Genomic DNA, 25,067 nt, shown 5'->3' with positions numbered 1-25,067 from the left:
CTGGCATCAATGAGAGTTCCCCATGTGGCTAGAGACTGGGTATAGTCCTTTTCATTTTGTGTGGTTTTTGAACAATAAAAGATTGCTGACTTTAATTTAGACTTATGAGCAAAGGCTCTCAGTGTAGGCTTTCTCTTATAGCATGCCTGTGGGATTTGAGGAGACATCCTACTCTCAGATTTCCTCACTTCGAGAAAGCAAACTGCTGAGTGCTTTTGCTGTAGCAAGTAGTATTCAGAATCTTTGTTGTCAGATTGAAAGTCATGCTCAATTTCAGGTGGCTTTATCTGAGGAAGGGAGGACTTCTTATGGATTTCTGGCTTGTGGCGAATTATTTTGATAGCCTATTCTCAGTTCTTATTGTTACTTACTCTCAGAGATTGATTTCCTGTCCTTAGGCCCCACTGTTTGAGACAGATTTTTATCACCTAATATACCACATGTATATATCTTGTAATCATCACCTAAAGTACCACACAGCCCAATAATATAGTTAAAATAAGAATATCTCAACACTGCTGAGGTTTTTTCCTGTATTGTCTTCAGATAAACAATTCAGTGTCAGACAGTAGAGTATGCAGTTATGTTGGCAGTGAAGGATACCCTATAACCCTTGAGGCCAAAGGTCAGAGAGGTGTTGAACTGACTTATGTAAGGTGGTGAGCTGTGGTGCCATTTTGCGTATTCATTTTGGGATGCAGCAACCTGGAAGTATATGCAATACAAATCAGAGCTGACCTTTGGGGGTGGTCAACATGGGTGACTGTCCAGGACACCAAGGTCAGGGGGGATGCCTCACACTCTTCTGTGTCCAAAGGTGGCTGATGAGGCTTATCCAAGATCAACAATCTCTACTGTAGTTTGGACATGTGTTTCCGTGTGGGGTGGTTGGCACTGGAGTGATTGGGTCTGCAACACGCTGTTCCTGCTTCTCCTGCTTTTCCATCTCCTGTTGTTGTCGTGGGGTTTCAGAGTACTGAGATCCCTGCAACAGACACTTGCTTCATTTGGGGGGGTCCTGGGTGATGGTCTCCTATGAATTGCATCAGTATTGCATTTTTTTAAGTTGGCCTTGAGGACATCCCTGAAGCGCTTTCTCTGTTCTCCTCTTGAGCATACGCCTTGGCTGAGCTGGGAGAATAAAACTTGCTTTGGGAGTCTGGAGTCGGACATCCGGATACATGGCCACCCAAATGAAGTTGATGTTGGATGATCATTGCCTCAATAATTGTGGTATTTGCTTGCAGGAGGACACTAACAGTGGTGCATCCCATCTTCCCACTGGATATGGAGGAACTTCTGCAGGCAGTGTTGATGGTACTTCTCCAACAACTTTAGATGTCTCCTGTATGTTGCCCATTGGTGGAAGGGAGACAAAATGGTGCCAAGTTTAAAACTACAGTTTTTGCTTACCTGCCAATCAGAAATGAGCTGCAAGTGCAGCCCCTCACCAATCAGTGGCATGGGGGGAGAGGGGAAGAGATGGGGGGAGGGGGAGGCATGTGGGAGAACCTGCAAGATTAAAGGTGCTGCTGTGAACCCTATTTCTGCCTGAGGCCAAATCAATTCAGTCATGGGTGACTGGTGCCTCCTGACTCTGGGGGGGCACTAGCGGCTGAATGCTGACTAGAGGGGAGGGGGTCCTCCAGTGGCCAATTGCCAACTGTGGGGGAGGTCCCCCAGTAGTCGATTGCCAACCCTGGAGGTGCCAGTCCCAAAACCAGAAGTGCTGCTGGCGCTCCCCACTCCCCGGCTGGTGGGGGTTAATCTCCCTTGCATCATCTATGGGTTCAGTCTTTGCAAGTTACTCTAAACTGCAGAAATTAAACTGAGAAACAACTGGACACACGTTCACTTCTGATTCAGGAAATGCAGCCACGTGCCTGCAGTAGCTCAGGCCAGAAGTCAGGGGGATGTGGGGAAGAAGGGCACTAGAGCATGGTTCGCTGGCACATAGCCAGCATGGGCTGTGTGTTTGCTGCTTCTTCCTGCTGCCCCTGGGGTCTCTAGGATTTGGAAGTCCAGAATTACAGCAGCAGGATGCTGCAGGGTTGCTCATCACTTCCTATTCCTGTTTCCAGGTGCCTCTGGGATTAGTAGTCCACAGTTACAGCCTGCAGTAAGTTTTTTGGCAGGGCAGGGCAGCTCCATAGTTGGGGGAAGGGAAGTTTAACACCTTTCCCTGGCCTCAGACCCCAGCTGGGATTTGCCTGGGGGTGGGGCAGTCCCTGTCTCCCCCTACTCCCCCTAACCCATCTCTGCTGGAATAGACAGCACAGCCCAGCCCAGGGCTAGAAAGCATGCTGGGATGCCAGGGGACTGTGATTTAACTGGAACCAGGAAGGGGTCTGGAACAAAAGTTTCATAACTGTTTTGACTCAAATCAGTTAAGTCTGATTCAACCAGGTTTATCTTAAGCCAGTTTCAGCCATTTTGAAACTGGTTTATGTGCACTGAACTTCTGTTCTGTTACAGGTTTAAACCAGTTTCTGATCACTTAAACCAGTTTATGTGTAACTTCTGTCCCTAGCTAGTAAGACTAGATTTTGATCGTGGACATACCATTGTTAAAAAAGCAAACAAACCAAAAAAACACCAACAAAACCCTGGAAGAAATTGATAAATTCACTAGAGTTTCATTGTATTTACACTGGTGTAATTAAGAACCAGGCCACAGACCACTGTTTCTCTACATGGAGTGCTAAACCCTTAAATGGTATTCTGTGCTTTTAGCATCTCTGCAATCTCAAATTGGCAGAACTTCAGCAATATAGTAAAGAGCAGAATATAAGCTATTGTCTCTTTTGTTATGTTCACTACTTCTTACAGATGAGATCTGGTTAAATTGTTTATGGTGCCAAACAGTGGCTCTAGAGCATTTGTTCTCAATCATGTCGACTTGAGGCACCCCTTGGAAAAATGCCAGCTCTTAGCTTTCGCTTATTTCTTGACTGTGGGAAAATAATAGAGCAATTCTTCTGTTGCAAAGAACTCAAAGACAGAATGGTTTTGACACAATGGATTCTTTTTTGAAATTGCTGGGTTTATCTTGTGAATCATGTGTAGGTGTTTGCGCCTCAAGTTACATTGCTCAGAACTCCACAGCACTCTTAAAAGGATCTCATGGCACCCCATGGTGCTGTGGCACCCTGGTTGAGCATCACTGCTCTAGAGGGATAGAAGGAGTATAGGGTCTTGGTGAACACAGTTTGGTGATTTTGGAGGAAAAATACCTGGGTGCAGTATAACAAGATACAGTACCTGTTTTCTGCAACACTATCTGGCTTTGACTTCAGTGGGTATTGCAGAACAGCCTGGCTACTGCCCAGGATACAAAGGCCATAGCTAGTGCCCTTCTTCAGACAGTCTCCTAATGCCATTTCTGAGGTACCTAGCTGCTAGCTCTCTCTCATGTACTTGTGTCAAACTGATTTGCCAGATTTGGAGTCAGGATGGAGGTTTTACCAAGTCAGATTGACAAGGTCTTTTGGAGGACTTTCACCCCTTCCGTAGTGCCAGGTATACATCTCTTCTAGAATCATCTGAGCATGTATTAACCTAGTGATATTCATATCCTTTGTTTCCCCTTCTCTTTATCTGTGGTATAAGGTAAAACTTGTTTAATAGAGTGCTTTGTGCCTGTAGTGTGAGAGAGACCAGATATGATATTCTCAGTGTTGCCAACTCTTATGATTTTTGGCCTTGTTCTTAAAGTCTGCACTTTGGGAATGTGAAAAACTTAACTCTTTCCTTTATCTTTCTCTCTCTTGCTTTCTCTAGATATATATATATATCTATATAGAGATACAGATATCTCTATATAGATAAAGATATATAGATATAGATAAAAGAAAGAGGTAAGTTTTTCACATTCCTGAAGAGCAGACTTTAAGAACAGCACCAAAAATCGTAAGAGTTGGCAACACTATATTCTTGTGGACCTTTTTAGCCCTCTTCCAATCTTGTATTCTTATGCAGTGCCTTTGGAAGTGCTAACTAGGCATCCACCCTTCCCACCATAGCAGCACTATTAAAACACTGAAGACTGGTACCTCTTTATCTTCTGGTCCTTTTCTGCAGTAGCTGTTGGTGGAGTTTCCGAGCTAAGGGAAAGACAATGCATCTGCTTTGTACATCTGTTTCTGTGGTCCTTATGTGCTAGATAGGACACTCGTCTCTAATTCTGTGTCCGTGGAGATGACACAAAGCTTTTGTTTTGCTGACAGCTTCTACTGAGATTTTTCTGTTTCCCTTCCCTGCCATATGTCTGCTGATTAAACACCCTGCTGTGTATAACAAGCACATTTTCTCTTATCCCTTTCAGGAGCTTCTTTTGTTTCAGTAAGCCCCATAGAGTAGTTGCATCCAATGTGTCAGCTGCAGTTACGCTGCCCCCCCATCCACTTGATCACTTTGATGATTAATGTCACTGTCACAGGTGTTTTTGAATCATAATATTGTTACAGCAGCACCAAGTGACAGGGTTTCTGTCAGCCACCTGAGCAGTTTTCTCTAGGGCTCACATTACTGCTCTGCTTACAGTATGCTTGAGTGCTTCTCTCAATGGTGCATTTAATGTTAAATGACTTGGGATGAACTCTGCTACAGAGTTCACAATTCCTAATGTAACTGCCAGATAAAATTAGCTGTTACTTTTGACTTATGCATTACAATTAGTGCTTGAGTTTCCCACACATCAGCCTAGAAAGTCTTTGAGATGCTCCACTCTGTGTACACAACATCATGTGACCTGAACAGGTTTTTTCACAACATTAATTTTGCTTAATCTATTTTTAGATTAATTGAAAAAATTGTTTTCTCTTGAGCATCTTTCCTTGGCTACATTTATTTAATAAAAGACAAACTTAACCGTGAGAATCTCACAATGTACTCATTCTTTTCCAAACTCCCACCAGTGCATGCCAGATAAATTTAAATTTTCCAAAGAAGTTTTAGTGATGTATAAAACAATAAGCCACAGCACTTCGATTGAACATACTACTGTACATCTGTGTATAATATCAGCAATTCCCATTTAATCGATAGGTAAATGCCCAAATACTTTTGAAGATCTATTATTGGGTTCCCAAAATTGAGCACACAGAATTAGAGGAGATACCCGTTTTTGGAAAACTTGGAATACACTTCCTACTACAGGTACAGGGTTTTTTTTCTCTTTTGATACCTGTGGAGGTACCACTGATTCATAAAACTGGAAGTTTAACTTACCACCTGATTTATTTATAAACAGCACTTTAATAGCTGCAGTTTTTAGAATCCTGGCATGTGACAGGTATGCAGCAGTTATTTTTAAAGCGATGGTTTTTGATGCATGTAGTTATTGTGAAATTTTACAATTGGAAGTGTAAGTAAATGGCCACATTAGCTATATATTAAAACAAAGCCTTATTACTGTGAACTTTTTGCAACGTGAATGCAGTAGTTTGGTTATCACTGCTGTCTCATAATTACATGAGATTTTCGAACATTTTCATTTACTGTGTATTATCTATAACTGCACACTTAAAGAAGACATAAGTAGACATCAGAGTTCGTTCTCATTTTGTTTTATGGTTATGTTAAATAGTTCCCAGATTCTTACTCATGTTGAGTGGCAACTGGGCTTGTCTACATGTGCAATTAATGCGCGGTGCAATAAACTCCAGTGCATATTGTGCTGGAATTTATTGCTCCTGGGTGCCACATTTAAACATGCACCTGGGACCACAGCACAGCATAGCATAAATTGTGCTGGGTTGGAACAGCCCGAGCTGGCAGGGGCAAGGGTGGTCAGCCTGCCAGCTTGGGGCTGCTCTGACCCAGCTCAACATGCTGTGGAGGGGCTGGCTGGGGCACAAGGCTGCTCTAGTGCAGCACTAGCTGGCAGGCAGCCCCTGCACTGAAGCACCCTCGTGCCCCGCCAGCTGAGTCAGTGTCACACGTGCCTTGCTGTGCACTAAAGAACTCTGCCTTAGGATACTACTTGTACAATACTATCCTATAGTGGAGTTTATTAGTTTACTGCAGCCTAATAGGGCTGCATGCGTAGATGCTGAGACATTTACTGTGCAGCTAATTAGTCAGCTCTGTAGTAAATATCCCGTGTAGATGTATCCATAGTAGCCTGGTGAAGAGCAACTTTAAGCTACTGTAGTAAACTTCACTATCAGCTCACTCTGCTACTGTATAATTTCTGCCAGGTTTTTATTAATAAGTCAAAATCCTCCATTTCTTTTTGAGTCTTCAAAAAGATTCATATCTTGTGGAGAGATTCATATCTTGTATCCCAAATAATTCAGCTGTTACATGAAGTACATTTCATTTCAGCTTTTGCACTGTTTCTTAGCTAATAGTGTGTTCTCTACGTTGAACATTGATCAGGACTCACTTCAGTAGTCCTCTCAAGCAAAACGCTCATTACCTTAATTGAGAACGTTTGCCTTTGTACAGGATCTGGGACTAGGCTTGCTAACATTACCTGGGGGTGGTAATGGCTTTTTATTGCTGTATAAAATAACTTTAGAAGGTTTACTAGTGACCCTATCATTTTCAAGCCAGCTGCTGCATGTTTTAATTCAGGATTTTCATCACACCATGTTAGTTAGGTCACATTTTCTTGCAAGAGCATTTTTTTACTTCAAATAGTTTTCCTTTAGTGTTTTTATTATTGAATAGGAACTCACTCACTCACTCACTCACTCACTCACTCATGTACATCAGTTCACCATGTATGCAACTATTTGAAGCGTTTGCTAGCTGTTACATAGGCCACTTTTCTAGGCCTTAAATCATGCCCCTGCACATCTCTTTTATGGGCTTGCTTCTACACTTGTCCTCCCCAGGTTACTACCTACTTCCTCTTTTTCCATAATCTCTTAGGCAGAGCTGACACTGGGTGGAACTAACTTGTATGTGAGGGGGGAATAGTCTGCTTTCTATAGCTCACAGCCTCACTCTATGACTATATATTGCTTCTCAATATGGTAAAGCTACTACGGGTATGGTTCGTTAATACATTTCATAGCCTCTGCCCCTGATGTGCGACTTTCACCCATCCAGTATTAACCACAATTACAGACATTTTGTAGTGCTAAATTGCCTGTTTATTCTTGTCTGCTACACAAATGGGATAACTGCATTTGAGCAATTGTGATTTTGGCCACTGGTTGTTCTCCTTTAGCTGTACATTCTCAAATTAAAAGAGGTTTGGAACACTCCTTTCATCCCTTTTGCTGGCTGCTGGTGTATCTAACTGATAACTTGTACACCACTTTCAAATGCATTGGAACATACACAATATTTTGGGTGCAGCTATGTATTCTTCATGGAGTACCTGGAAAAACAACTCCAGTAAACCAACAGCTGTGACTGGTGCTTGCGACTGGGGAGACGTATTAATTTCTTTTACTGTGATTGAAGCTTATTGGGTTTTTTTGAGTATGTACCTCCACCGCAGGATCTCCAGTGTATTTACCCCAGCTTTGTTTAACTTCTAACAAGAATTATTTCCTCATTGGAAAGGCTGTCTTTACAAGCTGATATGTGAACACCTCTCTTATACCCAGTCCCTGTAATGAAGCTTGAAGCTCCATTAGGAGAGGGTGCATTTTTTAAGTACTTAAATACACCTCATTTGAAGCCCTGCATTTCAAAAGGCAATTGGGAACATAGTAGGAAAGAAGGAGCCTAAATACTCCTGGCTTCTGATCTCCTAAATCAAGATGGAAAATGGAACTTGGGTTCTTAATTACTTGTGAAAATTTTACTCTATGAAAAATTCCCAGAGATGAGGCGCAGAGCCCATGGGAATAACCGTCTTGTGCCTGGCTCAGCCTTCAGGTAGAGAAGGATTTAGAATCTGCACCAGCAAGTTAATATTCTTTTCTGCATTCTCCGTGCCAGTTTCCACTCTGTTAAGTATGTTCTTATGCTTCACGACAGTTTTTTGTCTTACTGGCTAAACTGTTTTTCATCCCGTAGCCCTTGCTCACATTGAAGCCAATGCAACTAGTTTTGTGAGTAAATAAGTAATAGAAGTTTTAAGTGTTGCAGAACTAGGTCTTTTTCCTCTAAAGCAGGTGAGCTACATCTTTTGCTTTCAGGACTCTGAAAACCCATTCTCTAACCAGGTTGCAGACTATTGCACATGAGTTGGTCCTCACGTTGTACAGTCTAGCCTTGTATTAGAGCTTTAGTATTTGGAAGAAGAGCAGCCAAATTTATTGCATCTGAGCACTCAGTTAACTGGTGAGGTTTTGAAAAATGAGTAAATATAGCTACTGTTTACTTGGATTTGATCCTACTCTAAGAAGGAGCATACTGGAAAGAGATCTATTCTAGTCTGAGACATGCTTCAGTGAGAGGTCTCCGTGGTGAAAAGGGGATAAACAAATTGCTGTGGGGACAGCATACAATGATATAAAATTATTATAGTGGGGAAAGAAAAAAACATTTCAAGATGCTGTTTCTTTTTTTTCTCACAACATTTTGTATTTAGCAATAAAAAGGCCTGTATTAGTAAAGTTCACTTTCTTTCCCTCTACTTTTTACTCTACTTCATCTACTTGTCTTTTAATTTACTTTTACTAATTGGTGTCAGTTTCCTCTCTCCTTTCTGAATTTATCCTTCAGTGTATTTATGTTTTCTGTCAGGGTCATGAATATTGTACCTTCTCTCTCTTTTAGATCCAAAGACGGCTTTTCTGATGCTGTTTTTGAAGTTAACTTGAAAATGACAGGATTCTAAACTGCTAATAGGCAGGAAGATCAGAGACTTCTCCATTTCAAATCACTCCACAAAAAAAGATTTTGGATCATCCAAAGTACAGACTGGAGCTGATGATGATGCTTTAACTTACTTTCGCTGTCACGGGACAGCATGTGCATCCTTATCCAGGGATTCTGCTTTTCTCTGACAAAAAATTGCAAATTTTCTGACAAAACCACTAAAATCCGTTGTTAAAATTTTAAAGCCCTCTGCCCCCCCACCCACAGCCCTTGTCCCCCAGCCCTGCTGGAGGGGCCCCCAGCTGCCAGGGCTATGGGGCCAGGCAGCTGCAGCAGAAGCAGCATGGAGCCAGCTCCTTCACTGCTGCCGCCTGCTTGGGTGGTGGTGGGGCCAGCTCCTGCCCTCCCCCTGCAGCCAGGACCTGCAACCCCCCAGCCCTGCCAGAGGGGTCCGCAGCCCCATGCGAGCCCCATTTACCTCAGGCTTCAGGAGAAGTGACGCTGAGCTGAGCCGAACAGAGCCATGGCTGACCGAGAGTCTCAGGCCCTGCCTTTCCCCCTCCCCCTTCCCCTCCGGATAGTTTCCTGTCCTGTTTGCAAACAGCTTTTGCAGGCTGGAGCTCAGCCAGCCTGCAGAGGTGTTTGCAAAAGCAGGGAATCTGCGGGTTTCTCTGCTAAAAGGAGAAATCTGTGTTTTCTCTGATAAAAAGGGGAAAGCCATGGTTTTATCTGTTTTTCCATGGGAAATGGAACACCCGGATCCCTGTGTTATTTCCCAGACCAGTTTCACCTGCGTGTTCCAGGATATCTGGGATTTCCTTGCATTGTGGTCCACAGCAATGAGATCCAGAGTTTACTTGAGTACCAAAGCTGTCTAACGATTTCAGTTAGTTTTTGGTAACAGAAATGAGATTACTTGGGTAAGCAGGTGATGAATGTTACCTACCGGCAGAGCACAATGGTACCGTGATAACGCAGTTATACAACACAACTTCCCTTTGTGGGGAAATGTGCTGTAAGAGAATTACATCAAACCCCCCCAAAATGTTATGGTCCCTGTGGGGCTGGTATTTGTACATAAATCTGAATTTTCCTGAAGGTTTAAAGCTGCCTTAGATTGTATTGCAGCTGTTTTGGTATGATTCTAAACTGCTTCCCTCCCCCCACCCATTTTTTAAAATATACCAGTTACACACTCATGTACATTATATACCTTAATTTCCCACCCCATACTCAGGTGAAAACCTAAGATAGGAGTGCAGTTTGGAAACTGCACTAGCTGTTGCCAAACTTGAGTTCTCTGGGACCAAGCTGGGTCTAGATCCAAGGGTAATCCATTAATAATGCCTTCCTGTGGGATTCCAGACAATTAATCTGGGCACAACTGTTAGCAGGAGAGCATCAACACTCAGTAACCATGCTGAAAAATTCTCAAATACCCAGATCCTGAACTATTAAGGATTTATAGAACAAAAATAAAAACCTACTGTATGCTCTTGTACTGATCTATTGTAATAAAGGTGGCAACAGGAAATATTTCATGTAGTGTAGACAATGCAATACATGAGTATGCAGCTATAATGTTTACTGTTTTAGCTAAGTTAAAATCTCTGGGAGATAGCAGCTTATGGCAATGTGCTCACTAAATTATTTTTGTAGGAGAGAATACTTTTATTTTGTCCATTTGCTGTTCTTGTACAGAAGTTTCTAGCATCCAGTTGCCTAAGAAATTCCTGGGTCACGCTATGTCAAGTGTTTTTGAAATCGTTCTTGATCAGTCATCCACATAACAGAGTGTAATTTAAAACATGCGTCTTAATCTTTATCTTCTTTAATCTCTTCTGACAGTCAAAGTCTGGTGTTACAAATAGCATTAGTAATATTGTTTTATTATATTATTAGACAACGGTAATAAGGATGGATGTGGCTTCTGAGTTAGATATGCAAGGAGTAGCACCCACTCAAGTGAATGAAAGACTCCCCCTGGTGTTGATGGTGGTTGAATAGACCCTGTGCTATACTAGACTGTTTTTTCACTGACAGCAAAGTAAAGACTATTCAGCAGATAGCAAGAGGTGGGACATGACCCTTTCATTGTTCATTTGACCCTGTTAATGCAGGCAACAAGAGGAGATGACTTTTTTGTGCAGTTTAGTGAAGATTCTTGAAGAGTTTATTTCTCAAACTGAAGTCAATTGAATCAAGCCATTGTAAGGAAATCTCTTTTAAGATTATAGGGTAGCTGAGCAGAGAGAATTAACCTTTTATTAACAGTGGTGTAAAATGGGAACAACATTGTTCAAGTCCAGTCAGTTACACTTGATAGAAAGGTGGTGCTGGAAGAGGATCTGATGGAGGGTTTTTTTGTTTGTTTGTTTTTGGTTTGGAGCAATATTCCTTATTTAGTAAGAAAAATTAGATATATTTTTAAGCGCTCATTGATGTTGGTGTTTTCAATTCAACATAATTTTTCTCTGTTCTAGTGCTGATGAACGGTTTGATGCTACATTTCACACCAATGTTTTAGTCAATTCTTCAGGACACTGTCAATACCTACCTCCAGGTAAGAAGTACTTTGTGTATATGTGATAGGCTTTGGCTACTTGTACTGCTACTCATGCTACTCATATTAAGCAGTCGTATATTTTAGAAGCTGATCTGCGACCATGTTTAGGAGATCTCTGTTTTATGTTCTTACTCCAGGCACAACTTTCTAAACCTGACTTTTGCTGATCAAACTTGAGCTAGACTTCCCCAAATACCTAATTGAAACTATGTAATATTGTAACTGTTTTATTGGTCTCTCTTGTATGGCTATTACTACTGGTATCATCATAAGTTCACATACCTGGCAATAAATAGCTTTTATGGTCAAGCTGGTTGCTATACTCTCTGTCTGAACCTCACTTACTCTTCCTTCCCCTTGGCCTCACCATTTGCTCTGCAGCAACACTTCTTTTACCTAACCCAAATATCCCTATAATACCCAAAACTACCGTGGGGTCTGCTCATCAACTAGGACCATTGTGACAAGAGATTGGGACGTGCTGAGTTTTGAGGTGCATGAGGGTATCAGCTGAAGGTGCTGATAAGACCCAGCCTGCTCAGACGTACTCTGTTAGCATGTGTGTATGTGTGTCTAACTGCATTTATTATTGTCCTACTGAAATAAAGGATGAACTGAGTTCAAGGCATGTGAGGGTGTCAGCTGAATGTCACGCTGAATAACCTGGTCTGGCTCAGATGCGCTCTATTAACCCGTATGCTTGTGTCTGACTGCATTTTATTGTTGCCCTGATGAACTGATTTCAAGGCATATGAGGGTGTTAGCCTGTCAATGCTGAATAACCCGGCCTGGCTCAGGTGTGCCCTGTTAATCTGTGTGTGTATGTGCATCTATGTGTTTGACTAATTCAGTGGTTGGAGAAACCCAGCCCCATTGAAACTGAGTCCTGCAAGATAGCTCCATTGGGGGTGAGGACTTGCAGAAGGGAGAGATACAGGTCCACATAAAAACACAAGTAACACAAGCTGCACATTGATAGAATTACAGAGACCCCAGAAACAGACCCCTAATAAATGAGCACACCCCAAAGTGACGGAGAAATCTGGTAACACTACCTAGATCACATGTTTATATACATTTTATATAGGCAGCTTCCAAGAAAATACTTTTTTGCATGAACAGCACCAGGCAAAAAACAACTCTTTGTTGCAGTTATGTGCATTTATCTGTCCTAGTATGGAGTCATAGTATGATTCTTTTCTTGTTGCTGTCATTTTTAAAAATATATTTTAGAGACCTGGAATGGTGAAAAGAAATAAATTAAAAATATATAGGCATATAGGAGGAATAAAGGAATATTGTTTGCCACTGAATGCACTGGGGGCACCTCCCCAGCTCAGCGATCGGCTGAGGGGGGACCTCAGGAGTCCCCCCAGACCCAGGAGGCACCAGTTGTTGAGCCAGGGAGGGGTATGTGGGGACTCCCCAGTGGACCCGGAAGTACTTCTGGTCCACTTCTGGGTCCGCTGCCCAGTGTGCTGGGGACAAACCTGTCAAGGCTTATATGTTAAAATATGTACCAGCAAGCTGCAATGTGTAACAGGGTCCAGCTATATAAGGCAATGTAAAGAAGCATGGAACAAGAATTTCACTTTTTTTTCTTTTTTAAATGCTACTCTAGGCATATTCAAGAGCTCTTGCTACATAGATGTGCGCTGGTTTCCATTTGATGTTCAGAAGTGCAATTTGAAGTTTGGATCATGGACCTATGGTGGTTGGTCTTTGGACTTACAGATGCAAGAAGCAGATATATCAGGCTATATTTCAAATGGAGAGTGGGATCTTGTAGGTAAGCTCCGTGGGCCTGATTGTCATTGACACAGTGTACTTTGGTAGCTTAATAGCCATTAAAGTGGAGGGAAATATTGGAGCAGTGTAGAATGATGTTAGTGCAAATGATGAGCAGCCCCCCCTTGCCTGTTTGTGGGTAATAAAAAAAATACATAGATCAATGTATTCACCTAACACATTTGGGTGACATGCAAATAACAGTCTTTGTAGATGCCTCCCCTTCCATTTTCCTTTCCCACAAAGCAGTGGGTTACTGTACATGTTATACCTTTTATCTATGAAAGTCAAGTCAATACCATTTGAAACAATGAGAATGATAAAAGGTCAGAATCAACATATGAAGAAGGCAGAGGCACTGAGAAAACTATTCTTATATAAATTAAGTGAACACCATTCTGTCTTGCATTCTTTTTTATTACATGCTTTTTGTTATGTGATAGAAAGGAGAATTGGAATTAAAGATGAATGTCTTACCTAAAGTGGAATTTTGAGGGGGATTTTTGTAGGCTTTTAGCAAGATGTAACTTATACAAGAGCCTAGCTTTTGTGCACGTTGCTTTTCATTTTCCTCACTTTTTTTTTTACTTACACAGGAGTCCCTGGGAAGAGGACTGAGAGTTTTTATGACTGTTGTAAAGAACCATACCCAGATGTGACATTCACAGTGACTATGAGACGTAGGACTCTTTATTATGGACTCAATCTTCTCATTCCTTGTGTACTGATATCTGCACTTGCTCTTTTAGTTTTTCTACTTCCAGCAGACTCAGGAGAAAAGATCTCGCTAGGTAAATATCTTATAAGGGATTGTAAAATTTGGACTTAAAAAAGGATTTTTTTCAGAACTGCCTTAGCATGTCAGGACGAAGTCCCCTCTAACCATCATACCACAGTGCAGTTGGTCCTTCTGAAACTGCATGGCAGTCCCTGACATTTAATAGTAATTGGATAACATTGATGAAGAGCAGTAGGGAAGTTTTCTGCCAAACTGGGAGCAGGGGCCTGGCTTAGAATCCAAGGCCAATCCAGTACTACAGTAACATCCATCCCCCTGAGCCACGCATTGTCTGCCATGTTTGTGGCTTCCTGGCTTCATACATTTCCCTTTTTTGGCTCACTAAAGATAAAGCAGAGGTAATAACTTCTCACGTGACAGAGCATTGGGCTAGGAAGTCAGAAAGATGCAGGTCCTGCCCCCTGGTGATGGAAGTCTAGATCCCAGGCCTCCAGGTTCCTGGGCAGCCAACTACTCCACCACTGGTATAAAACATGGGAAGGCTCTCTCTGGATAGTAGCAGCTACTAGCTATGAGTTCCTGGCCTGGCACATTTTTGTGACTTATGGTGGCATACATCCAGAATGGTGTATCCTGCTGCATGTGCTTAGTGCACTTAGGCATGCACACTGCAGGGGAATTAGAAATGTTATCTGTGCCTGCGTTCCAGTAATGCCACTTGTACAGCTAGAAAATTGAAATTTAGATGCCCAGAGGCAAAAGGCATTCCATCCTGTGGAAATGTAAGATGAAGGCACCTTATAAAAGGAGACACGTTAGCAGTTTTTCAAAGAACTGAGCAGGGTGGAATAATTTGTACTTATTTATGAGTCTAAATGCTACTTAGACCACATACCTGGGCACTGAATGCAAATGGTGGTATAACAGAGTTCACACTAGCTACTCTGTTCTTTAACATTGGTCTTGCCATTTTAGGCTGGACTGTCTGTCTTTTAGTCTCACTTCCTGCTAGCTGCTCCCTTTTGTTCAAGTCTAGTCCTGAGATTTTGCTATGATAACAACTGAACCACATTCATCAAAGAGAGCGGCTCACCTAGCAACAACAACCAAACTCTAAAAATTAGCACCACAGCTGCTTGGAACCCAAGCAACAGAGGTCACTTACTGCTCCAGTAAAAGATACCACAAAGCATCTTTGCCTCAGAGATCAACAGCTAATTTCAGAGAGAACAGCTCAGTCTCTCTTCAAGGGCAGTGTCTGGTTGTAGGATTCCTAACTACTTCTAACTTCCAGACCTGCTGATCATTGTCATGTACTATATCAAGTATTCATATGCTTAAAACAAGAATCTAGATCATGACATTTTCTAAAGGAGTGGTAGAGCAGAAAGCAAGAAGCACTTCGATTTATCACATTTTATTCACAGCCTTTGGAGAGTACTACAGACTGAATAGTGCTGTGTCCATTGGTATAACAAGGACAAAAAGAAATTATTATTTGTAGAAGTGCAGAAAATTTAAACCTATTCAGGAAATGTAAAGGTTTTTGTATTGGTAGTATCCATAGTTACAAAAGAGAAGATTGAGAAAAAAATAAACTAGTTTGGCAAGATTTCCACTCTCTACAGCTGGATTTTTGAGAAAAAAAAATTAGCTTGAAAAGAGAATTGAAGTGAGTAAAATTAGTAAATCAGTGCAAGGCAGCGAATGAGAGAATACATTTCATATAGAGCATGTCTTCAGGTTTGCTTTTTGCTCCTTAGAGCAATTACCTGAGAAGCTGCTGGCCTAATTCCATATTACATGTTTATCTTTCAGGGATAACAGTTTTATTGTCTCTCACTGTCTTTATGTTACTTGTGGCAGAAATTATGCCAGCAACATCGGATTCTGTACCATTAATAGGTAAGGACAATTATTGTCATCTTTTATTTCATTTTTAAAAAGCCAAATGAATTGGAATGCACTCACATCAAGGCCAGCAATAAAGCAAATTAGAAAGCAAACAATCTGAGTGCTCATCTGTCACTGAACAAGAAAGAGATGCTTAGGTCTAATCCCTCAGACTATGAAGCAGTGACTTCAGTAGGATGTGAGGATGCTCAGTACCACTTTCCTGGCAAACATGGTAGTGAAAGGCAAAGAATAAAGACTGGGGATCATGCTGCAGAACAGAAGAGGATGAAGGGCACACATAATTTGGGCTACCCACATGCTTAGGGAAGAGAGACACCGAGCAGACATAATATTCATGAGAGCTGTGAGAAGCTTCGGGTGGTGATTCAATTCGGAGGAGATTCAGCCCAATTCATGGCTGAATCTCCAAATCTGAATTGAATCGGGACCAATTTAAAGGTCCAAATCGATTCGAAGTTCTCTGAATCTTCGGAAAAGATTTGGAGAGCTTTGATGATTCGGGCAGTCTCCAATGGCTGCAGCAGGCAGCTACAGTCAACTCCGAGCTGGTAAATACTAGGGGCAGTGGAGCGGGGGCTGGGGAGGGGACCGGGGGGGACCCCGCCAGCCCCCTGCTCCCCCAGCCGCCCCCATGGCTGCTCCTGTCCACCCCAGCTCCCAGTACTTTAAAAAAAAAAAAAAAAAAAAAAAAAAGCCCCGCTGCTCACTGGGCACTGCCAGGCAGGGGGGTGATCCCTGCTGCCCCCCACTGCCCCATGCTTCATGGGGGGCTCTTCCACAAGCCCTTCCCTCCTCCCCCAGCCACCCCACGGGTGCCCCACCCGGGCCAGCAGAAGCAGTGAGTCCTGGGGTTTTTTTTCCATTTTTTTTCCTTAAAGGGCCTGAGCTGGCCCATGCGGGGCACCTGTGGGGGGCTGGGGGAGCGAGGGGGGAGTCAGGGGACTTGTACAGAGTCCCCCATGCAGTGTGGGGCAAGTGTCGGGAGCTGGGGCAGCCATTGCCAGTCATGGAGAGGGGTGGGGGATGGGCCTGGCCTGGCTGATTTGGACTAATCGAATCGGGACAGTGATTCGAATCACTGAATTGAATCACTGTACCCCGAATTGGCCAAATCTGAATCCGAAGCAAATACTAACCGCTTTGCACAAACCTAATATTCACGGGATAGTTTAAGCCTTCTTCTCACTCAAGCCAATTCTGTTGCTTCATTGACATGCAGTGAATTTTGCTGTTAACAGGATTCTTCTGCAAGCGTTGGCTGTCACTTCCTATGTAGACTTGGGTCCGCCAGTCTGGTAGAAAATCCAAGGCTAACTAATATAACTAAAACAGATTGCAAATCACACAGGGATAATTCAGAAGAGTTTCCCTAGATGCGGTTATAGTGTCTTGGAACATAGTGAGAGCAGACCCAATAAAATATAGATAACAATATAACAATCCTTAGGAGCAAACTGAAACTTCAAGGGGAAAACAAGCAAGTGGACTAAATAAAAAGTTACTCTATCCAGTATTAACAAATTGAAAATGTTTCCCTTCATATTTTTTAAGGCACTAAGAATAGGAAGGAAGCCATCTCCTCTGGAAAATCAATGACACTTGGGTACCTGATTGCTCTGTCTGCCTTTGAAAATTGCTTCCAAATGCTTTAAAAAGTGGCTGGCGTAAAATAAAGCTTATATATGTAAATGTGTGCAAGCATAATAATAAAAGTGTAAAACAATATTGCTTAATGTTATTGATGTATATTACTATAATCTTGATTATACAATGTGATGATTTGTTTGCTTTTGCAGCTCAGTATTTTGCCAGCACTATGATTATTGTTGGTCTGTCAGTTGTTGTCACTGTTATTGTTCTACAATATCATCATCACGATCCAGATGGAGGGAAAATGCCCAAATGGGTAAGATTTGATTCTGGTTCATCAATATTGATTCACTCACTCTATAAACTTCTAGATTAGAGATGTGCTATAGTGGTAGAATATTTATAATTAACTCCTGCTGCTTAAAAATATCCTTCTTTAAATTCTTTAAATTTAACTGGCAAGTGCAATGTGTGTTCATCTGTACTACAGCTAGAAAGCACTTTAGCCTCTTTTTAATAATGAAAATTAAAAAGCCAGGTTTATGTCAAACAAGCCATGATATCATTGGCAAGGGAGAAAAAGAGCGAGATGCTCATGACTGGCAAGTGTGAAGAATACAAAGTACTGTGTAAGAATACAAAGTACTGGCAAGTGTGAAGTATACGACGCATTAGTAGCGGGAGACGGTGGATTTTTACCTTAAAATGTTAATTTTTTAGTTATATGTATTTAAGTGCAAGTCCACCCTGCCTTCTGCCTGACTTCAGACTAATGTGGCTAATTACCTCTCTGCTTGCGAACAACATTACTGGGTACAATATTTAAATATTGTTCTTAGGAGAGAACATCCTCAATTACCATTTTTAGAGAGGAATGTGAATAGAAAGGGAGCTTGCTTGCTCTGAGAATTTCGGAGCTTTCCATATGTTACATTTGGTCACCATGTAGCCAAGCTCACACCCTGAGCTTTTTGGTCCAGACTTTCTTACCTTAGCAGTATCCACATAGGATGCTCCAGGTCTTTCCCTTGGGCTGCCACCCAGTACCAGGTAGATCAAGAACAGAGTGACATCCTGCTCTTCACTTCCTTTCAACAGCATGGCTGAGTCAGAGCAACTTCTCAGCTAGCATTCACAGCTGAGCCCTGCCTACTACTCAACAGCAACTAGGATTTTGGGTTTTTTTAACCCTTTCTTTGTTAAAGGGGCTTCAGGTCACTGCTCCCTCCTCATTTTCTTTGGCAGCTGTACTATGCAGTCCTGCCACATTTGAGCCTGGTGCTTGAGGAAGATTTTCCCCTGGTTTTCTTCTCTAGTTTTCTTTCCTTTTCTAAAATTTCGTTCCAGCTCTTTAGACTGCTTCTGTCTTGTCCTGTGATGGCTTCCCTTAAGTCAGAGAGTTTCTACCTCTGTGAGGTACTAATATCTACCTCTGCTTCCCTTGTGAAGGAGTTTGTCTTACCTTGTGCATACACCCACAAAATGTGACGTTTTGTCAGTTATTCAAACTGAGGACAAGGGAGAAATTTGAGATAAAACTATGCATACCCCTGCTAGGTTAATTCTTTGCCTCACCCCTAGACCCTGGCACCAATCCTCCTGGAGTTGCACCATCCTCCTCCTGCTGCAATAGTGGTTGTCACACCTTCACCACTTCACGTCATGGTCCAGGAGCCATTCCAGCAGTAGACCTGAAGGGAGCTCCTGCCTGCCTTCCTTACACAAAAATGCTCCCTCACCCAGTGGGGTCAGCTGCACTGACTTGGGAAACATATGCTTTAGAATAGTTGAGGCACTGGTTGAATAAGTTCTTAGTTGTGTAAGGTTGCAGGAGAAGCTTGTGGAGCCTGAGAAGGTCCATATTGAGATCAACATGAGACACTCAGGGCATTTTTACATGTGAAAGTGCCGCAGTGTCAGGCGCTTTGAAAAGTGCCAGGCACTGTGACGCTTGCAGAAAATGGCAGTGGTGCACTTTTGAACTAAAACACCTTGGAGGTGCTTTAGTTCAAAAGTGCACCAGTGCCATTTTCTCCGCGCTGACATGCATTTCACCACTTCTACAACTGCATGCGGTACAGCGTGGTGCGTGTCAGCTCCTGTGCAGACAGACTCAATTAATCGAGTCTGCTGTGAAGTGGTGAATCTCTGGCACATCCAAGAACTGAAAGATGCGTGTAAAAATGCTATCATAGTACAGACCATGTGAGACCTCTGGATCCATTACCACCCACTGATGTTTTTGGCACTGACTGACACTGCAGTATCAAACCTGGTAGCTAGTGGGAATTTACTTCTGCACCCTGCAGTGCTCAGCACTATCTCCAAGCACAGACTCTGCTTTTTCTACCATTGTTGGCATCTTACCCCAAGTCTGTTAAGCACCTTCCTTTGACATGCATCCTCTGCATCTTCTTCTGCCACTGGTGCACCACCCACTTCCCAGTTCATGAGAGACCCTGTTATTCCACAAGAGGTGAGAGAGTTATCTAATATCTGCCTCTTTTAATATGCCTCTGCCTGACCTATTGGTGGAGCCCAGAAGTCTCCTGGAATTTCTGAGGCACAGGGCAGAATTTCAGCCCTTCTCATGCTGAGCAAATCTTAATGAGATTACACTGAACCTTGTCAGCCTGATTTTGTACAATGCTACTAGACCTCATTTTCCATCCTTCAGTGTCAAACTATTAGTGAAATGTAGTATTTTGATGGGAATTGGTTATCATTATTGTCTTTGCTCCCGGGAACTTTTATGCACAGTGGTCCCACAGCTATAGTACTTTACAGACATTAGACAGATGCATTCCTTTCCTCAGCTTAGGTTTTGAGATTCAAAAAAAAAGAAAGTGATTGAGTTTTGTATATAGCACTGAAGTGTGACCCAAAGTTCAAGTGTCAAGAAGTGTGATGACATGTATTCCCCATGAATCATTTGAAATAATCCTATAACAGTAACGAAACTTGGTATTAAAGAGCCATTGAAAGTTAATAGTGGTTTTACCCCGATGTCACTGTGCTTTGGATCAGTCTCTGAGTTAATAAAGCCAGTGGTTTTTCAGGTGAATCATGCTAATAGAAAAATAAAACTAATACAAGGTATCTCAGTTTTGATAAGCTCTCAAAATAATGCCAGAACTATATCTCCTTTAAGTGACATTTTAAAATGGTAACAAATGAACTAAGTACAGCATAAGTTACATTGCAAGACTTGGATATGATTTGAAATAATAAATGACAGAACTCTGAAGGAGAAACACTTGAGACATTATGTGAAATCTGAGTGAGCTGAATCTGGAAGCACTTTCTGGCTTGCTTGCCCTTTCTGTAAGGCTGCAGAAAACTAATAAAAATGTAACCCACTGGTTTTATTTGTAATCACTGAAATGAAAGCAATCTCTTACCAAGGCCATTTGTCCCATCTTTGCTTTGTGTTGTATCCAGATCTGTTTTCCACAGTCCTCAATCAGGTGTCATAAAATGTGTTGGAGTGAGAGCATTGCAAAACCACAGTAAAATTCAGTGATACAATACAATCAGTGTAGCATCTGTTTAAGCAACAGCTTCTACAAACCAGTGCAATGCTTAACAGAAACAAGGGTGAAAGAAATGCAGTGTGTTGCCTGTAGTGTAAAGCAAAACTACTTAGGGGCCTGTTGAAAATAACTGATTTCTAGTAAAGAAATAAGTAATCACTAATAGTTTCCACTAAAGTTAAAAAGCATTGTGTTACTATTCTGACATGAATATAATGAAAGTTCAACATTACTGAGACTCCTGGTAGTAATAGTTTAATAGCAACTGTTAACAGCATTGCTGGGAGTGAAACAATGGACTTAATGGCTGGTGAGTGATTCTGCTGGGTGGTTAGGTGCAGTATAACTAGACTGATGTGTAACATAAGTAAGTAGAGACCCAGGCCAGCATGGCCACCTGGCCTCCAGTATATAAATAATTACTGATGACTGTTTTTGTGCACAGAGATGTTGACTTAGCTTAACCTTGTTTCAGACCAGAATCATACTTCTGAACTGGTGTGCCTGGTTCCTGAGGATGAAGAGACCAGGGGAGGATAAAGTGCGCCCTGCCTGTCAGCATAAGCAACGTAGGTGTAGCTTGTCCAGTGTGGAGATGAATACTGTGAGTGGCCAGCAGTCCAGTAATGGAAACATGCTCTATATTGGGTTCAGGGGGCTAGAAGGGGTCCATTGTACTCCCACCACTGATTCTGGGGTAATCTGTGGGAGGATGACTTGTTCACCAACCGAGGAAGAAAATCTCCTGCACAGTGGGCATCCCTCTGAAGGTGACCCAGATTTAGCTAAGATCTTGGAAGAGGTCCGCTACATTGCAAACCGGTTCAGAGACCAGGATGAGGAGGAAGCTATTTGCAACGAATGGAAGTTTGCTGCCTCCGTGGTAGATCGTCTCTGCTTGATGGCCTTTTCTGTCTTCACCATCATTTGTACGATTGGTATTTTAATGTCAGCACCGAACTTTGTGGAGGCTGTGTCTAAAGATTTTGCTTAATTACCTAGCTGTAAATCTGCAAAATGTCAGTAGTCCTCTGAGGTTTGTCATGTAGCAAATATATGGAGTACATGATCTTTATTTTCCACCCTTATAGTTCAGCACTACTGAAAATCAGGCCCATTTCACCCCAGACAAGTTGGGCGTATAAAAACAGAGGCAGCCCAAGTCATTGATTACTTCTGAAAATTGAAGCTACCAACTTCAGTGGGAGCCAGCTGTGAGATCACAGAACCTTATGTTCGTTTATGTAATTCTTTCATTCAGGGGTAAATTATTGCAGGTTAGCTTCTACTTAGCACAGGATAGAGCAGAAAGATGAAACAGATTGGCTTAATCCGTGGTAAATTCTTCTCCTCTCACCTGTTTTGAATCTGTATACTTACGTTGTCTGTCCATACCCTGAGACTTGTTTCTTGAATGTCAGGCTCCTAGAGAGAAAATCATGTTGGTTATTTACTGGCATTACCTGGATTTGAACTGCAGAATCAGAAGGAAAGGCCTTTAGTGAGTTCCTCAGCCCTGTTCAGGGCCCTTCATGTCAGCAAAAAAGGACCAGAGACATGAAAAGGTGAAGTGAAAGTCCTGCGTTTGACCAGGGAACAGTTCTTCTGGCAGAGTCCCAGCAGAAGAGGGCTAGAAGTCTGCCTCCCATCAGTCTCTTTGAGAGCAGTGAAATGGGGGCCTGTTGGTAGTGGGAAGAGTATAGGGATTACAAGGACTCTTCATGCATCTGTTATGCAAGGTGTTTCTCTAGTGTTTGGTGGGGCAGACCAGAATCAGATGGGTGCAAGGAGCCCTTAATCCATTTAGCTCCTGGCCCCCAAATGCTGTGAAGTCTGTCCAGTGCAAAATCTTAACCGTGATATCAACAGTTGAGCAAATAATTTGTATTTATTAATGTATTCACTGATATATTTGTTAGGTGTCCTTGTGGGAATAAATAAGCTATTTTTCATATGTATTTGTGCAGAAATATTTACCAAATAATTCCTGAAAATAATCTTTGCGGATTGCTCATAAGCAATTCACTGCGAAGAGTCGGTATTTGAAATCTGAGCTGTTTGTTCATTTGAGTAGAATATGCGTGTCCACCCCAACTGGATGAGCTTAGAACTGGCTTTCTGGTGTGAAAAAGTAGGTTTGCGTTGGCACATTTTCTTCTGCAAATGTTGTTTAAAATCTCATATACAAATGTGCTGGTTCAGCAAACATTCCTGTTCAGAATATTCACCAAATGCGAGTGCAAAAGGGGGCACCCACTGAACCAGAACAAACTGTTGATTAGACCGATTAACCCTGGTGTGTGTTTCCAGCTGCCTCAAGTTTTTACTAGCTGAGAGCAATTCCCTGCCTCCAAATGGGGATTTTTAAGACAGCCATTTAATCAGAAGAACTGACATACTTGGTCAAACAACAGGCCCATCTACCTAGTGTGATATCTCATCTCTCATAGTGGCCAAGAGTGGATGCTGCAGGGAGAGAGTATTAATGCCAAGCGTACCCAGACTGACCTGTCTGCTGACCCTCTCTCCCTACAGCTTCCAGCTTTCTAAAATTCCTTTTAGAAGGGAATTTTAAGGTGATTTTGCTGAATGGGGACATGATTTTGGCACCATGTACTGGGGTGGCAGAATGTTTTTGTCGGACTTGTATTTATATTCTAAATTCCTTCTGATGGAAAGCAGTATAAACATTTTATTTAACACAGATGGGTTTTTCTTGCTGTTGAAGGACCTTTGTAGCAGGATGGAGAGAATGGTTCATGATTTATGATATTGAGGTCCTACGTGAATAGACTACATGAGGAAAATTGGGACCAACTATCCTGCCCTGAAGCAGCTCGACCAGTGGTAGCTATGTTGAATGCCACACTAAAGAAATCATGCATGTTAGGCAACATAGTGGTCAGCAGTCACTCTGCTACAGGCATCTTGGAAATGCACCATGGAAATGTACTGATGAGCTGAGTCCCAATTTTCCTGGTGCGACAGAGCATGCCAAACAGGTTGTCACTTTATAGCCATTGGCAGCAAGTACAACACAGTTTTTTTTTTATTATTATTTTTTAAGGTACGTTATCATGCTGCTTAAGTTGTACATTTTCAGATTAATGAGCTGAGCAAAACTGGTAGTTTTCTTACCAAATCTGTGTGTGTTCTATGTATATGTGTATGTGCTAAGAAATATTCTGGTCTAAATGCTGGGAAAATGCTCATTTAGACCCCTGTACATCAAGATGGGATTTAACTACTATATAGTACATGTCTATAACATATGGAACATATTTCATGGTAATGATCTGTTATGATCTTAAAATGCAGAGCTATGGCATTTTGGATAGTAGAGCCATGATTGAATTCTGAAACATCCGAGTGACAGATAAAAAGCTCACTCGAAGCTCAGCTACCATGTACAGTATTGTGTGTGAAATGTATATTACTTTCTCTGGTTTTATATAGAATTGTATTGAATATGAAGAAGCTTTTTAATATTTAAAATTTAAAATTTATTTAGATGTCATGCCAAATATCAATTCCGCTGATAAAATTTTAAAAGTTAGTTTTAAATAAATATAAATGAAATATTTAAACTATTTAAAATAATGAATTATTTTATATAGGATATAAAAAATATTGTTTAAGAGGTTTTTTTTTAAAGGTTTCTTGAATTTCCCTTTGTGTTGACAGCTGTGGGGTTTAATCTTAGTTCAGCTCTTGATTGCTCCACTTTTTACTTTGTATTGGGAAGGAAGAGGAAAAGCCAAAGCCCTTGTTTAATTTATTTTTGTTGCATTGTTTTTAAAAAAAGAAACAGTGTATAGCAACCATTAAAAAAGATGAGTCCCTTAAATATTGTTTTATTATATAAGTAGTACTACACCTTTTGGGTCCAGTACAAATAAATATTTTAGATCAAAAAGCCTTTGATCTGTTTCTTTGATTTCTTATTTTGCTGATGTTTGAAACCATTATAAAGTCAAATGGACAAAACTTCAACAGCAAAAGAAATGGCATTTTCTCAAGAAAAAAAGTGTTTTAGAGATGAATACAGAAGGTCAGTGGCAATTTCCATATTGCACTATGTATAATCATATGCTGCTTACCAGATCATTCCCACATGGAAAGAGAGCACAAAGTTAGCACAGAAGCTCTCAAAATGTAGCTTCAGTGGGGTGTAAATGATACATATGCTTCATGCTGACCCTCTGCA

At 41.6% G+C, this 25,067-nt stretch overlaps 1 protein-coding gene across 1 annotated transcript in view; it reads left to right on the top strand.

Moving 5' to 3' along the window:
- Window positions 1-24,779, top strand: part of CHRNA7 (cholinergic receptor nicotinic alpha 7 subunit) — a 97,598-nt gene extending 72,819 nt beyond the window's left edge. Inside the window, exons 5-10 of the mRNA XM_014599894.3 lie at window positions 11,211-11,290; window positions 12,915-13,082; window positions 13,678-13,872; window positions 15,639-15,725; window positions 17,534-17,643; window positions 21,336-24,779. Of these exons, the coding sequence (XP_014455380.1) occupies window positions 11,211-11,290; window positions 12,915-13,082; window positions 13,678-13,872; window positions 15,639-15,725; window positions 17,534-17,643; window positions 21,336-21,854 (1,159 nt within the window). The 3' untranslated portion in view covers window positions 21,855-24,779. The remainder of the gene's footprint in view (window positions 1-11,210; window positions 11,291-12,914; window positions 13,083-13,677; window positions 13,873-15,638; window positions 15,726-17,533; window positions 17,644-21,335) is intronic.
- Window positions 24,780-25,067: the final 288 nt, after the last annotated feature.

This window comes from Alligator mississippiensis, chromosome 11, assembly GCF_030867095.1.
Source record: "Alligator mississippiensis isolate rAllMis1 chromosome 11, rAllMis1, whole genome shotgun sequence".
Lineage (NCBI taxonomy): Eukaryota > Metazoa > Chordata > Crocodylia > Alligatoridae > Alligator > Alligator mississippiensis.
The sequence above is the reverse complement of the archived record's forward strand: the minus strand, read 5'-3'. Positions and strand labels throughout refer to the sequence as shown.